General features: G+C 33.9%; 1 protein-coding gene across 1 annotated transcript in view; it reads right to left on the bottom strand.

Annotated features, from left to right (window-relative positions):
* Positions 1-1242: 1242 nt before the first annotated feature.
* LOC129218084 (TWiK family of potassium channels protein 7-like) overlaps positions 1243-16678 on the bottom strand; it is a 160554-nt gene continuing 145118 nt past the window's right edge. The window contains exon 4 of the mRNA XM_054852281.1: positions 1243-2770. Within this exon, the coding sequence (XP_054708256.1) occupies positions 1985-2770 (786 nt within the window). The 3' untranslated portion in view covers positions 1243-1984. The remainder of the gene's footprint in view (positions 2771-16678) is intronic.

A 16678-nucleotide genomic window follows, 5' to 3' on the forward strand; every position in this document is an offset into this window, starting at 1 on the left:
TTCCTTCCCCTATGTATATCTATACCTTTCACATTAATGAATTTTCGGCCGCATTCCGTTTTTTATTTGGAAAGTAACCTACTGAGTTTTATTTTGAATAGGTAATATTTTTGATATCAGACGAATTTAATGAGATTCAATTTTCAGAGAAACAAAGAAAGAATGAAAATGAGAGTTCTCTCATTCTTTTTGAAAAAGAAAATGAAACTAACCAGGTTCATCATATCAAACGTAAAGCTTCAGAGGGAAACCTAGAATGAAAAGGGCCTCCCTGTACACTTTAAGTGCAATATTATCGAATGACTATACTTATTGAAAAATCGTTCAAGCGGAAAGAATGGAAAATAGGGATACACCTGGAAACATTCACCAAAATGCTTCCATTTTTTCTCTAGCAGGTTTCGATTTTCACGCAAAAAATGCTCGCCTATATTTACAACAGATCTGAAAAAGGGAATGCATTCAAAGGATTTTTTATGTACACTAAAGGAAACTTCACGGATTTTGTGAATCAATAAATTTTCGCCTACTAGGGATTATTAACCGCACCTACCTTATTTACTTTAATGAGCTTATTATTATTTTTTTAATGGAAAAAAGTATATTAGCTGAATTGGTTAAAAGATGCTATTACTTTATTTATTCGTTTAGTTATTTTTTACGTATATATTTCTTTAAATGTCGAGGCATACTTTATTTCTAGAAATCAGCAAAAATGTTAAAAAGTTATGTTTGAAGTAATTTGCCATTTTAGCTAATTTAGAGAATAGTGATCAGATACCGGAAAGTTGATATTGGTATACGGGAAAGTAGGCTCGTTTAGTTCTGGATGGAATTTCTTGTTTTAAATAGAATTTTTCTCACAGTTTAAATCTGTACTGCAGAACCTCGATTACTCGAAGTGTTCGGGCCTGGACAAACCTTGCCAACATTTCTGGATAAAAGAGGCAACAGGCTTAAAATTGCTGTTGAGAGATGTTGAAGATTCAATCTATGTTTAAACAAGTACATACTTGCAAAATAACTACTAAACGTGGTACAGTTAATCACATTACTATAATTATGAACAGTTAATTTGTTCAATAAATATCTCACAAGCCAAAAAATGCAATGTAAATTTAATGTAGATAAAACGTTAATCGTTATTGCGTTATCAATTAATGCAGTTAATTTTATTTTTGCGTTTTGCTTAAAAAAATTAATACTTAGTGAAGAAAAATTACTTGATGCAGCGATATTTTATTTTCAAACTTTCACATTCACGCGTCAACCCTTGTTTATGCTAGTAATATTACTTGTATGTATACTTACTTTTCAATGATTTCCATTAAAGATAAAGACATGACACATTTGAAAAATTCAATATTCAATACATAAGGATCTTTTTTACAATGATAGAAATATACATGTGTATTACAAGACTTTTTCTGAAAAGTAAATGAAAAATGTAAATTTTCTTATTCGAAACAGTTTACAAATGAATTTAGAAAATAAAAACCCAATAAAGGAAATTCATGAACTTGCCTTACATAAAGTAAGATTTGTTGAAGGAAATGAAAGCACGTACAAAACAAACAAAATAATGGAAAAATGTTCCGAAACATTATTATAAAAATGATTTCGCTTTTTCAGAGCCTATCACAGATCTTCAAGTGGCTTAATGATATTCTAACTCGTGCTCATACGAAATTTAAACAAAACAATATATCTGTTAAATTAAAATTAGGGATGATAAAAGCTTTAATACTATGTACTCAACACAAACAAAACACTCCATGATTAATAAATCCAGTTCAGAAAAAATGAAATGTTTTGGCATGAAATTAACATAAGTGAAGGATTTTTACAGGTATGCAGTGCGAACATTTTGCTACTATTTTTGATCACAAGAAATATCACAGTCAGAAAACATAAAATAAAGCACTTTGTATAGCGAACTTAGATAAGCATGTAGGAATAAATCTGAATTTCATATTTAGTGCATTTAAATATCTGTGCTCATTATTGGTTCGTCTTTTACGCCATTTTCTTTTGAGTGCGGAGAGTCAGATGGTTTGTATTCATCTTCATCTTTATCTTGACTCATTGCTGGTGGAGCTTTAGATCCCCTACGTGATTTCAAGCTACTGCCTCTTCTTTTACTATCTGGGGTGTCAGACTTATCGGACATTACATCATCTTCCATTAAAATATTCGCATCGAGTCCTACTGTTGTACCAATTCGCATTTTTGCCATTTGAAATATGGCAGAGAGCTTCTCTTGAACAACATTTATGCACATAGAAGTTAAAGCAAGTCCGAATAACAGGTAAATAAACGTTGCCATCATATACATAGGATGGTCTGGTACATAGTCGCCGAATCCAATAGTGCTCATAGAAACAAACACAAAATAAAATGATTCGAAAAACGTCCAATCTTCCCACAGGGTAAATATAAAGGCTCCAAGCATCATGTAAGTTATCAGTAAAATTACAGCCAGGGATACAGGCAAATTAAACTCATCTGTTTCTTCTTCCTCTTGTATAATTTGAGCTTCAGTTTGCTCTTCAGATTCTTCCGGTTCTTCCTTCGCAGTTTCCACTTTTTCAGATCCTTTTTTGTTCTTTTCTTTTTCTTTTGAATCTGCATCATGCTTCCGTTTAGTATCGTCAGCATCTTTGCTACCTATTTTTTCGACATCTGTTTCGCCGGATACTTTTTCTGGAGACTTCTTTGCTCGACCTTGATACACTATGTAAGGCATTTTATTCCAAGCCACGCTCATGTACTAAAAAGATGAAATAAATGAATAGGATTACAATCAAAGACAAGCATAATGTTATTTACACTAAAACCATCATTTAACGAAGTGCGGTTCAATCCGTGGACTGCATACTGTCCACCTATTCATTTTCGTTGGCCTTCATTTCTAAACATACAATGTGTCCGTAAAGTAATGGTGCACTTTTGACAATCACGGGAAAGTAACAAAACAAGATGGAAATGTGAAATCTTCACCAAATAACAGAAAAACTCTCTAAGTTTCTGTAGTATGATGGGTAAGCGTGTGCGCATGCAGGCGAAGACCTACGCAGTACCACGAACTGCACAGGAGCGGATCAGCACACGCCCACGCCAGTCGAGATGTGAACGGTACAGACGAAGGTTCAATGTGTTTTCAGGAGGTGTCATCTTTCAACATGACGCGCTCCTCCACACTACGCTAACATTGTTCGTTAGATTTCGGATATAACATTCCCCTAGCGGTGTGGATAGGCAGGAGTTGCGTCAAGCCACGGTCCCCGTGATCCCCGGATCCGACGCTCTTTGATTTTTACATGTATCTACGACGTGAACCATTTAAAACAGAGTCATAGACGTTATTCACTATGTTACCCCAGACGTCCTGTAGGGAGAACTTTAATACCGTTTAGAGGGTGAAAAGTGATGGCCAAATGGAACTGCACTAAACGTGTATGAAATTAGGAGATTTTTTTTTTTTTTGAAGATTTTACATTTCTGTCTTGCTTTGTTGCTTTCCTGTGACCGGTCAAAAAAAACACCATTTCTTTACTTATACACTGTAATTAAATTTTTAACATTTGGAAAGAAATCGTTTTTCCTTCTTGCTACGCTTTACAAACAACTTTAGTTTTTTTTTTTTTTTTGAAGTCTATGTCAGCTATTAACATTTCAATTTTCATTAACCCTAACGACATTATTGAAGCATCATTGGTCGACCATTATAATCCGTGGCGTGCATTCTATGATTTTCATTTCAACCTCAGTATTGTTACGAGGAGGGAAAGGAAAGAAAGTGAATAGTTCGCCAACAATCAGAATTGTGTTTCTACAAATACGTCCGGTCCAAGAAGTTACGACTCCAGTCGACGGGTGGTCGCCAACGCCAGTAGTGATTACAAAACCGGACCCAAAATGTAATACCGGTTTTCGATATTCTTTAAAACGTGACACCGAAATATCAGTTTTTTTTATCATACCGGTATTGGAAATTTCTCAAAAAAGAATTAAAAACGTTCTTGTTTCGTTGTCATACTGAAACATTTTATACAAAATGTGCATTAATTATGATAATTTTTTGTTTACAAATATAAAATGAAGGGACAAATGTTATAAGACAAACAAATCAAGAATAGTCAAAAACGTAATGCATCCATTGAATTGTCACTAAGCCTGGAACTCATTTTAGTGCACAAAGTTCCTGAACTTGAAAATATTTTTTATGAATTCAGGCTTGTCGGTGGTACTATTAATAATGTGCTATAAACTTCTTTTAATCGCTTCAAAGTCCTTTTATATACTCAAATATAAGGGGTGTTCAAATGAAAAGGTACCAAACGATACTACGGGCAGTGGCGGATCCAACCGATCGTTTTGGGAGGGGCCATCCGAAATTTTTGAACAAACTCCCCAGGGCCGAATTTAGCTCCATGCCTCTAGACAAATTTGAAATCTGCCGCCCCTCCCCCCCCAAAAAAAGAAGTAAAATATCCTTTACTCAAAAAAAAACCTAAAAAAGTGTTCCCCAAACTGTCAAACTTATGAAGAAATGATGGCGTTTCACATTCTGAGGCGCGCCGATGAGATGATCACAGTGATGTCCCAAAAAAAGTTTTATTCGGCAAATTTTGCTGCCGATTTGGCAAATACCATGATTGAAAAACATTTGACTTTCATAAGATGTGTGAAAGTAATCATTATTAAATTACAAGAAAAACTTGTCTCTGTGGAAAATGAAAGAATGCTAATATTTTACTTTCAAGAATAACAATTTAATTCAAAAAATGTGTTTTATAATAGCAAATATGCCGCTCTAGGCAGCTGCCTACTCTGCCTATTGGGAAATTGGGCCCTGATAACTCCCCAGAAATTTTATTAAAATGAAGTTTTAAAAACTCAATTTTCGAGGTATCGAGACATTAGGTGAGGGGGTGGATTTAGGAATCTCCCTCGAAAATGTTTCAAAATTTACATTTCCGAGTAATTTTTGAAAATTAGGAAACTAAAAACGCATTTTATCTATTTTTGATGATATACGGAGAGAGGTCAGGTTTCGGGCGCTGGCCCCAAAACACTTTTTGAAAATAAAGCTTAGAAACCAAAATATTCTGTCATTATACATTGAGAAGTTAGAAGAGGAGGGGTGCTTTTCTAGCTCTTCAGATGTCCAGCCTAAAAATGCACCTTTAGGTAATGTTTGCTTACATTAGAGGAAGTGTGAAGGTGCTTAGAATCCTTCCTTCCTGGAAATATTTTGCCTTTGAGGCTCTGAAAATTCGATTTTTAACTATATTTATACATAGTTTAGAAAAGGATGGAAGATTCGAGAGCTCCTCCAAAAAACCTCCTTTTAAAGCTGTCATCACGATATAAACTAGGGAGGGAGGAGGTCCTATAAAAATTCATTTGTAATTGAAGTCAAAAAAAAAAAAAAATCATTTGAGTTGCTTTTAAGCAAGTTGAGTGATAAGGACTGGATAAGCTAGTTTCCGTTGACATTTTTTCCAAATAAAAGACTTAAAATGCAATTTTTTGCTATATATCAAGGCATTTGTGAAAGGGCGTGGGAAAAGGGGATTCTCTTCCTAGTTTTGAAATTAAAGGCATAAAAACGAAAATTTAGGCTCTCTTTGGTCTTGTGAACAATAGGTATACTCTGAGAACCGCAGCATTTAGAGATCGTCCAAGTGTCTGTAGTTGGAATCAAGAAATGATGTAAAAGATGGAGAAAATTTTTGGAAATAAAAGTTTTGTTTTGAGGATAGGGATATAATTTATCTCCCAATTAAGGCCTATACTTCTTTTCAGTAAAATACATGTGTTAAATTTTGATATCTTCTCATAATATATTTTTCTTTTTTCCCTTAAAAAAATTCCTACAATCACAAGGCTTTGGGAGGGGCCATGGCCCCCATGGCCCCCCTCTAGATCCGCCCCTGACTACGGGTCTAAATGAAGACTTTATTCACAGTATGCACCATAGTCCTGAGCACCACAATCCCACTGATTAACTAAGTGAAGGATTCCTTGTTCCCATGATTTCCTTGGCTGTGACGAGAACTAGTCCTTCACAGTGTCCTAGAGTTCGTTGTCCAAGTTCAAGTGCCTCCCTTTCAAATGCTTTTAAAGATCAAACACATGCAAATCACAGGGCGACATGTCCGGGCAGTAGGACGGATGGTCAAGCTGCTCCCATTTGAGTTTGGCCAGTGCCGCCTGAGTGACCCTGGAGACGTGTGGACGCGCGTCATCACGGAGCAGAACCACTCTTCGTGAGCGGCCTTGGTCTTCTGTTCTTGATGAACCTGCGTCGGCTTTGGAGTGTTTCACAATACACATCGGAGTTAATGATTCTCCAGTGCTCAAGAAATTCAACAAGTAGCGGACCTCGTGCGTCGAAAAGGACGGTCAATTGGATGGCGCTCTTTGTAAGAGCATATGATCTTTCCTGCGCCCGCGAGCGTCCACCCATGCTTTGATACACGTTGGGATACTCCAATCGCATCCTTAGATGTCTCGCTACATTCTCCTATTACCTTAGCGACATACGCAAATATGTTAACGGTTACGTTGTTGTGACGCTTGGCACCTTTTCATTTGAACACACCTAATAGTTCGATCTCTTGCGTGCAGGTTTTGGCACGCATAAATTATTAAGGCATAAACTATTTTTTGTGTTTCTTTTGTAGAGTTTGGTGGGGTAAAGTGGTCGATGGGGTAAAGTGGTCATAGATCAAATACGAGGTTATATATTTGAAATAAATGAAAGAATGAGGGTATTTTTTTATTGTAAATTTTAACAATAAGGAATTAAGTTTTGAACTACAAATTTTAGTTCTGGCAATACTTCATTTTGTAAAAAAAAAAAAATATTTTTGTTTGGTTATGAAACATTTCAAAACCTGAACGTTTCTTTTAAAACTTCTTTATAAAATTTTGTTCATTAGAATTTTTATCAGATTGGTTGTGCAGGCATTTTCCCAGATGTCTAAAGAACACGTCTGCCTTAAGTTGGATTCATTTTATGTAATATTTCTAAACAACTTAAGTAAGATGAGGTAAAGTGGTCATAGGTTAGTCTTAACATATATCCTTTCTCTAAAGTCATTTAGTCGTTATTTATATGGCAGATATCAGTTAAATACTAGTTTCACGAAACAGTACTTTTTTAAGGTAAATTGGATTAAGTAAAACTGAGCTTAAATGTGATTTATATATCAATTGAATAAGTACAAGATTGTAATTCTAAGAAAAAAAAATCTTAGCATTTCATCTGCTACCAGAGCTTTAAATAAATTCTAGTAGAAAATGTTTTGTCCGTTTTTTATTCTTTTAAAAATTAATCACTATTATGAAAATATCTGAAAAAATATTTTCGAGGCCACTATGCCTTCATGCAATTTTTCAAAACACTATATCACTGTCAAGCATTATGTTGTCAAGTATACTGCTAAACATGTAGCCATAATTAAATTTCTGACCACTCTTACTCAACATTATGATTTAGAACAGGTGATAAAACATAAATATAAATTGGGCAGACAATAAACAAACAATGCAGCAGCAGAATAGTACTGTTCGAAAATATAAAATTTATGGCAAGTGACGCGTATTGAACAATCACACTTAAAGGAAAAAAAAAAAAAATCTGTAAAATTTCCCGACAGATTGTGGAAAAATAACCAAAAGGGGAAAAAATTTAAAATCCCCCGAACACAGTAAAACCCTCAAAGCAAAGGCAAAAGTTTCATTTGTTCACGCTCGAGAAAAAAAAAATGGCCACAGATTTTTTTCTTCTTAATAATTTTTTTTTCACGCTAATTAAAATGGAGCTACCAGCAGACGATAAATTTTCGATTAAAAATTGATTTTTCCCGTACTTAAAACTGCTTACAACTTTTCTTCTGGTAATTTTACGGCCTTGATTGTTTCATTTCCGGAGGGAAAAAAATTCTTCTAAAAATGTATTTTTCGCGGGCTTTCTCATGAGACTCAAATCGAACCGATTGAAGAACTATTTCGTGTAGACAAGAGCCATTTAATGCCATTTTTGGGTCATAAAATTAAAATTTGAACGGTTCGTTTTTTTTTTTTTTTTTTTTTTTGACCTTCGATACCCCCCCCCTAGTGGCGGATGGGACCGGCGGGCAGCCAGGCAAATGCCCGGTGGGCCGCATTAAATCTTTCAATTGAATAGTACAAAAAAAAAAAAAAAAAGATTTTTTTTTCTTTTCTTTTTTTCTTCCTTAAAAAAATTGATAAATAAATATCTCTGAAAATATTATTATAACCCGGTATATTTCTAAACGACTAATAAGAAAATTGCTGCAAAAAAAGTAATGGTTGTAAAATTTAAAAAAAAAAAGAAAAAGAACTCTGCAAACTTATTCTGTGAACAATAAGATGCTTTACTGTGTGTCTGTAAATTCATTGGTCTGCCGATAAGATAACTTTGTTGCATAACTGTCCAGGACCTTCTAAGGCCCTAACAGCTGCCTGTAATAATAGTCTGTAGGGGACAATGAACACGTAAAGGCAGGGCCGCCTCCAGGTAAGGGGTAGAACCGTGGTTGCCAATTTTAATTTAGGGATGAACAAAGTTAAAAAAAAAATTGAAACCTTTTCAGTATTTAAAAAAAATAAATAGAAGTAACAAAATACCAAGTTGAATTCCCGTAAGAAAAAATATTTTCTCAACAAAATTTTGAAAGAAAATGCAACCCTTGAATATTAAACAATTAAACCTTTGAATATTATTTAGGAACATCCACGGTTCTTTATTATAATTTACATAACTAAAGGCAGCTGGAATTTTTTGAGGCATTCTGACAAATTTAAAAAAAAAAAAAAAAAACAACGAAAAAAGTATTTAGTACGTAATAACAAACCTATGACAAGTTTCAATTTAATACAATGAATGAATAGCTAGATAATAATGGCAGTTTCATAGGGGCCACCGAAGCATGTTTTAAATAGAGAAAAAGTTAAAATGTAGTAAGGGAGATTTAAAACATTGTAACGTAATGTACACTAAGTGTTTGAATGTACAAAACGAAAGTAAAATAAAACTTTATTAAGATATTCTAGCTGGAGGATATTTAAAGTAAAATAAAGTTGGAAGAAGACCTGGTGTCCCTGAAAAGTACAACATCAGTCCAAAATGTTAAAAAAATCATTTTAACGAATCCCAAACTCTTTAATTTCAAACAAATTCAAACATCAGGTGTGAAATTGAAAAATGTACTAGGAAAAAACCAAAGAACTAAAATGATCTCGGAAAAGATATACTGGGGGGAGGTTTTTCCATAACATTTGTATCACTAATTTAATAAAAAGATAGGGACTTAGCAAAGAATGCGGCAGGGAGAAACATCCTCTAGCCTTACCATTCATTTTACACCTCCAAGATAGATTAGAAACGTATTTAAAACTTTTATTTTGAAAGAGTGCAGGAGAAGTTTCTAAATCGGAACCCAGTCCCATCTCATATCGCCTATCGTTATCAAAGATGGTCTACAATTCGTATTTAGGACTTCAGATTCGAAAAGCTTCCAGGAGAGTGATCACCCAAATCCTGCAGAAGCGCCTCCACCCCATCTTTAAGGATCATCTAAAATTTCGTTTTTAGGACTACAATTAAGAAATTTTTCAGAGGTTCGAATCTCTCCTCCCCCTTGTATCACCAAAGATGGTATGAAATTTCTTTTTTAGAGCTTCAATCCCAAAAAGATTTCTAAGAAGAGCCCCTGAACCCTTGGTGACATCAGCGAATATCATCTACAACTGCGTTTTAGAATTTCGATTTCGAAAAGTTACCGAAGGAAAGTCCCCGAGCGGCTTCACCCACTAACATAACCAAAGATCGACAAAAACTGTGTTTTAAATGCTAACTTGGAAAATTTGTTGTTCTCTACGCTCGCCAGCATCACTAAAGGTCCTCTCAAATTTCGTTTTATGGGATTCAATTGCAAATTATGTCCCGAAAATTCTTCCCCCTCTCGTCATTGAAAGTCGACGAAATAACGTTTTTTAAGCTTCAGTTTCCAAGAATTGTCGGTCCCCTTTACGTTATCAAAGAAGACCTACAATCCCTTTCTTTAGATTTCAATTACGAAAAAATTCCGGGAGAGCACTTTCGAGCGTCTTCTCTCCCAAACATTACCTAAGATCATCTAGAATGCTTTTAAGACAACTAATTAAAAAAAAATCCCGGAGGGAAGGGGGGGACACCAGATCTTTGCTCTCATTAATGATGGTCAATGATGGTTTAAAGACGTTCATCAAAATTATACGTTCTCTTTTCACGCGATATCGCGTAAAAAGTTCCTCATTAATCGTTATTGCACAAAAGACCTTCAGATACTGACTTTAGGAGGGGGGGGGGGGGCAATTTATAGGTAACAAACTTTTTAAAGAACTTCAATTTCAAAAACATGGCCCTCCCCCCAAAGATCGTCCATTGTCACCTCAATTGGCGCTTTGGGAACTTCAATTGAGAAATTTTGCCCAGAAAGAATTCCTGAACGCCCTTCTCCCTCCTAGTGTAAACATTGCTTACGCATACGTTTTAGAGCTCTGATTTTGAAAAAGTTTTGGGGGAATTCTCCAAATGCTCCCTCCGGCAAACATCGCCCAAGATCATTTAATAAGTCTAACAATGCGATTTTAAAGCTATAATTTTGAAAATTTTCCGGGGGAGTGCCCCCGAATCCCCCCTCCCCCATCATCAGCAAGAATATTAATTTTTACTATGCAGGTAGCAGGTGTTCGTATTATTGATTCTTTTTCTTCACATTCGTAAACGCAGTTCTCCTAATTTGAACACTCAAATTCTAATGGTGACACCCTACTAAAACTAGAAGATGTATCCGCTCTATCTTTTACATCTGAACAAAAATAAATAAATAAATAAAAAAATCAAGGACGGTGGGAGCGTCTCCTCTTCAAGGAGCAAGTCTTAAGGGGCCGGTTAACCTGTAAATACCAGGGCCGGTTCATGTGGCCCCATCCGCCACTGTCCCCTCCCCCCTTACGTTTCTTCTCAGGTGCCCAAGTACCTCCCTGCCAAATTTGGTCCAGATTCGACGAAAGCTGTGGATTTGTATAGGGAACATACACACACATACACACACACACAAACACACACACACACACACACACACACACACACACACACACACACATATATATATATATATATATATATATATATATATATATATATATATATATATATATATATATATATATATATATATATATATATATATATATATATATATATATATATATATATATATATATATATATTAGGGTGGTCCTTATTTTTGAAGTTGTAGATATTTTACACGACGCCCCCTTAATTTGTTCCATTATACAAATAAATGATCCATGCAAAATTTTAAGTCAATTCATGAATATTAACACGTGCCCCTAGGGCTCCCTTTTTTGAGTTTTGAAGAAAAAATTGCGGTTTTTCTCATTTTTATGGAAAAATATTCCTAGGTTTCATATTTAAAGTAATTTTGAACCTCAATAGATGTTGCTACTTCCCGACCAACCATTCTCTCACTTTCATTCTGTAAAATTTTACATATTACATAGAGTAAATGTACACCAATGGCCTTGGGACAGGCATACCGCTATTCGCGCTCGTTTCAAACAAAGCGGCAGGGGAACATTTCTTTCCACCAAGATGGACACAAGGGATTCTAAAGGCCATTAATGAATGATTTTTGACAACAACAAATTGCTTCCCCCAGGCTTTGGGGGTGTTGATTTAGAAAATTTTCTGTGTATGTAATAGTTGTGGCAAAAGGGTCACTGGGTTTCCATGCTATAAATATAAGTAATGACAACTGTATTTTAATTCGCTGTTCTTTAGTTATATACTTAAATGTTTATGCATTCTTATAATTTAAATTTTGAAAATTCTTCGATTACCCTACCATAAAAATAAACTCTATTTTCCATATCTATTAAAATAATAATCATATAAATTTAAAAAAATTCCAGATCGGAATAATGTAAAAATCTATACTTTAAACTGTCTTCTATTTCAGTATATAGTCCTTTAGTATCATCAAATTCCTCTTGCAATTCACAAGATTTAGAAACCGAAATGGGTATCTATCCTAACCTGTTGAACCTTTTTTCTACATCTGGTCTTTCTACATCTGGTCTACCACAACGCAAAAACTTGACAACTATTGACATCTGCTCGCATTTCATCAATGTTAGACAAATGCCATATTAGGGACAAAGATGCTGCTCATTTATTAACAGCCTATGTAGATGCAGTAAATTTAAATCCAAATAACCTTATGATCAATCGTACATCCCTTAAGAGAGCAAGAGAAAATCTTCGAGAGGTAAAATCAGATTTCATGAATTTAAATTTAGATTTTTTAGTTATTCCCTGGGATACAAAGCTACATCCAAACTGGAAAAAAAACGCCGATAGGCTAACCATGATAGCATCAGGTTCCAATGTTGAACAGCTACTCAGAATTTCTGAGATATTTCTTCAGTTGTATTTGATATCTTAGATGATTGCTCTTTATTGCTAACTGTTCAAGCTGTAGTGTTTTATACAGCGGCTTACAATACCGGCCGTATAAATTGTGCATTTAATTTTTTAGAGCAAAAGCTGAACGGTGATATATTGCATTTGTATTGCTATCATCATGCACTTGAAATCGTAGTGCAGAGTGTCTTTAAAGAAGTTCTTGCCTTTCTTAGTTCTAGATTCGATATTCCATTATTTAAGCGCTTCAAAATTCAAAAATTACACATACCACTTAAATTCTAAAAGAATAATTTGATGACATATTATTGTTCATAGAAAGTGGAATTAAGAAATACTACAGAGAATTCTCATAACGTGTAATAATATTTCTTGGTGAAGTCCTCCCTCCTACAGGTATATGTTTTTGGCAACCTGGAGCTTATCTGTGAACCAGATGGGTGGCAAAAGGAATTTATTGTTTGAATATTTATATATTTAGGAGACAATTTAAATTGACCTTACATGAAGAAATTGCCCGTAAATGCTGTTTTATAGTTAAATGTTGTATGAAGATATAGTTTTTCGCAGCAACCCATTCTAGGCCTTTTAAAGTAATATAAAGTCTAGTGTCTAAAAAACCTGCAGCGTACAAAATGATGACAAACATGCAGCAGAAGCAGTGACTGAGAAGTTCATAAATCACTTGTGGTACTTAGGGGATGAACTAGTAGCTTTGTCCGTATTGGATGAAGGAATTAACTTTGAAGATAGGAAAAGACTACTTCAAAAAAATATTTGCTGGATATGAATAGGAAGACGTGTCTGATGACTTTATAAAAAATTTCAACAGTAGATGATTTGGAATACTTTCTTAGTAAAGATCTTTCTCTTTATAGAATCAATTACAAGTCAATAAAACTGTTTGATAAGTTACAAACACCAAAAGATGTTTTCCTATTTGATCCTGATTCATGGCAAAATGAAGGAAGCTATTTAAATTGAAGAGATATCGATAAAATGCTGAAAGTTGTGAATGATACAACTGAAAGAGAAGCACAATTAATCGAAGAATTTCACAATCAAGTTACCAAATATGAATCACAAAAGCAATTTAGTATTTTACAGACACTCCAAGTCTATCGGAAAAAAAAATGCGCACGATTGAGATACATTGAGAAAAGTGTACGATTAAGGTAAAGTTTCTAATGCAATATTTCATTCTTATTCAAAGTAAAATCTTTAGACGATATGAAGTAATTAAAAAGATTATTTTTAAGCGCTACCTCGCTGTAAAAATGTTTTGAAAACATAGGAGAAACGATGTACGGGATCTGAAGTAAAAACTGGAAGATTTGTGGGAAAAATATCAAAAGTGTTCAAGTTCAACGTCCTAGGGGCACGTGTTATTATTGACCGATCGAGTTCAAATTTTGCACCGATTACTTTTTATTATAGTGTCACAAAACTAGGGGGCGTCACTAGTTGAATTCCAAAAAAAAATTTTTTCCCATATAAATAAGGACCATCCTAATATATATATATATATATATATATATATATTCTTTGTTTTACATATATAGATTGATTTTTGTTTTTGCTGCTCAGACGAACCTTTCAGAAATGATTCGTCAGTTTTCCATATTTTAATTATAATGATGCTCGAATTTGTAAGTGAAGATGCTTTAAATTTGGCTGCATTCTAAGAAAAATATAAGTGCTTTATATTTGTTAAGTACTTCTTTTTTTTTTGTGTATATTTCCTAAAAATAATTGAATTTAGCTAGAATGACCATTACTATTTTTTAGTACTACCATAAGAAAGCCAGCGGAACCATAACTCAGATATGGTCTCAGTTAAACTGATCAAACAACTGTATTCCAATTCATTTGAAAAATATACATAAATCATAACTAAAAATTAACGAAAATATCACAACTATAAAAGTTTCATTACTAAGTTTTTAATTTTAGTTAAATTAGTTTTTTCCATGAATTAGGCTGCCGTGCTAAGCGCAAAAGTCGTATCTGCAGCTGAGCTCAAGCTGATAAACTGGTTTTATGCCTCCATGTGTTTGAATCAGATTCCACTTTTTTAGAATTTTTTTAAAAATAACTTCCATTCACGTAAAACATGTTATAAAGGAACCATGGCGTGAAAATAACTCAATTTTGACAAAAAGTGTAGATACGACTTTTTTCTTAGCACGGCAGTATGACTGCAACATTTGTATCAAATTCAAAAAATACCCTCTACACTGCAAAAAAAATTGTTGTTTTTACAGTAATATACTGTTTTTTCCTACAGTTTAATACTGCTGTGCTAAATAACAGAAAAAAACTGTAAAAATGATTTAGATTGCGCAAAACGATGCGCAAAAGGTTTTCTTTTCATACGGGAAGAGAAAATGAATTTAAGGTATCGAGATAGCCATGTTAGTTATTTTTCGGGAGTGCTGAGGCAGGACTGCTCAGATGTAATCCAAGTTAAAGGCAAGTGCTAGTTATATTACTCATTCCCTTTTCCTCAAAATGTACTTTTCTTTATCATCGAGAATGTATGTAAAATAAGTTTTTATTTTGAAATCGCAATTCGTATCCCAGCATTCGTTGATGTTGACTTTGCAATTTCTTTTAGTTGCTAAATTGTACCGATTGCTTTATAGCGAAAATCCGAGTAGTTGTTGTGATTCTGAACATTTTACCGCACGTATGATAGTTTTTAAACATTTTCTGAACCTCAAATTTGTTTTTAAAAGAAATCAATTCCTTTCTTGATCGTATTTAAAGTTATTACAACATTAGACTTTGTTTACGACTATATTTTGTATTATATAGGATGTCAGTACTTAAAATTTAAATTCCTATGTATAAAATAACAACGTGACTGAGAGACATGCAAACAGTATCACGTTTACTGATATTTTTTGTTGAAGAATTTGCCACTCTTGAAATATAACAGTCTGATGTCTAAACGACTTAAAGTTCTCTAAAATCTGGAGCCAGCTTCATACTTATCGATCAAAACTAAAATACTAGTAATTAAAAAAATAATCAATGAAACACTCCAAAAAAAAAAAAAAAAAAAAAAAAAAACCCTAATAAAAATAAGCATTTTCAGACACAATCACAAAACCCTTGTGTTTTAAAAGTTTTATATTTCCGTCAGCAGGAAATTAAAGTTTTACTTCAGGAAAAATGCACTAGTACCATTGGAACTTGTGAACATAAAAATAATTTTAGAAACTATATTCAAAGGCACTCGATGGGAGGTCAAGGGAAGTCTGTATGACCTCCTCAAAATTTCCACATTGGGAAAATTTTGTCTGGCGATTCGGCAAATTTGGGGATATAACTGTAATGTTGCAATTTTTGAATTCTCGAATGTCCAAATTCCATTAGATATTGTACTTATTATTGTGCGTACTTAATGTGCACATGCACCAGTATTTTATTAATCGGCAAATATGTAAGTTCCAGTTGACAAATTGAGATTATACGCCTTCCCAACATATTTAAGTTCAGGCCGTGCCTGGCTATATTTTAAAATTTTCAGCTAATCATTTCTTATCTGGTAGTGTTTCGTTCTCGTCAAAATTAGTTTTTTAATTTAAAGTAGAATATTTACATTATTATGCATTGTTTGTCATATTTTATTCGCCTTAAAGGACATGCTCATTTAGAAAAGTAGATGCTAGTGAACTACAGTAGAATTTGAAACTCTGGTAACCTTGAACTCGTCAGTTTCCTTACATTTTAACTTTTAGAACCCTTGGGTTTTAAAGATTGGCATCAACGTGTTTATGATGATGACAAAAACTACATTATAAATACTGAAAAGGGACATCAGTGGCCGAGCGGTCTGAGTGACTGCTTGACATTGACAGACTTGAGGCGGTGGGTTCGACTCCCACCCTCGTTCTGGTTGTACTTTCCCTTCTTTGTGATGTAAATTACTTCATGTGTTGTTTATATGTGTAATAAAATATATCATGCGTAAGGGAGGCAAAGCACTCAGATTGTAGTCCTCATCAAAATAAACCTTGTGCAATTAAGCACCGAAAGAAAGAAAAAGAAAGAAATACTGAAAAGTGTGATTCTGGACTTCACTGTCTTTCACTGCATATAAAAAGTAAAAGTATGTTAAATTGTTATCCGTGTAAAGTGGAA

This window comes from Uloborus diversus, chromosome 3 (assembly GCF_026930045.1).
Source record: "Uloborus diversus isolate 005 chromosome 3, Udiv.v.3.1, whole genome shotgun sequence".
Taxonomy (NCBI): Eukaryota; Metazoa; Arthropoda; class Arachnida; order Araneae; family Uloboridae; genus Uloborus; species Uloborus diversus.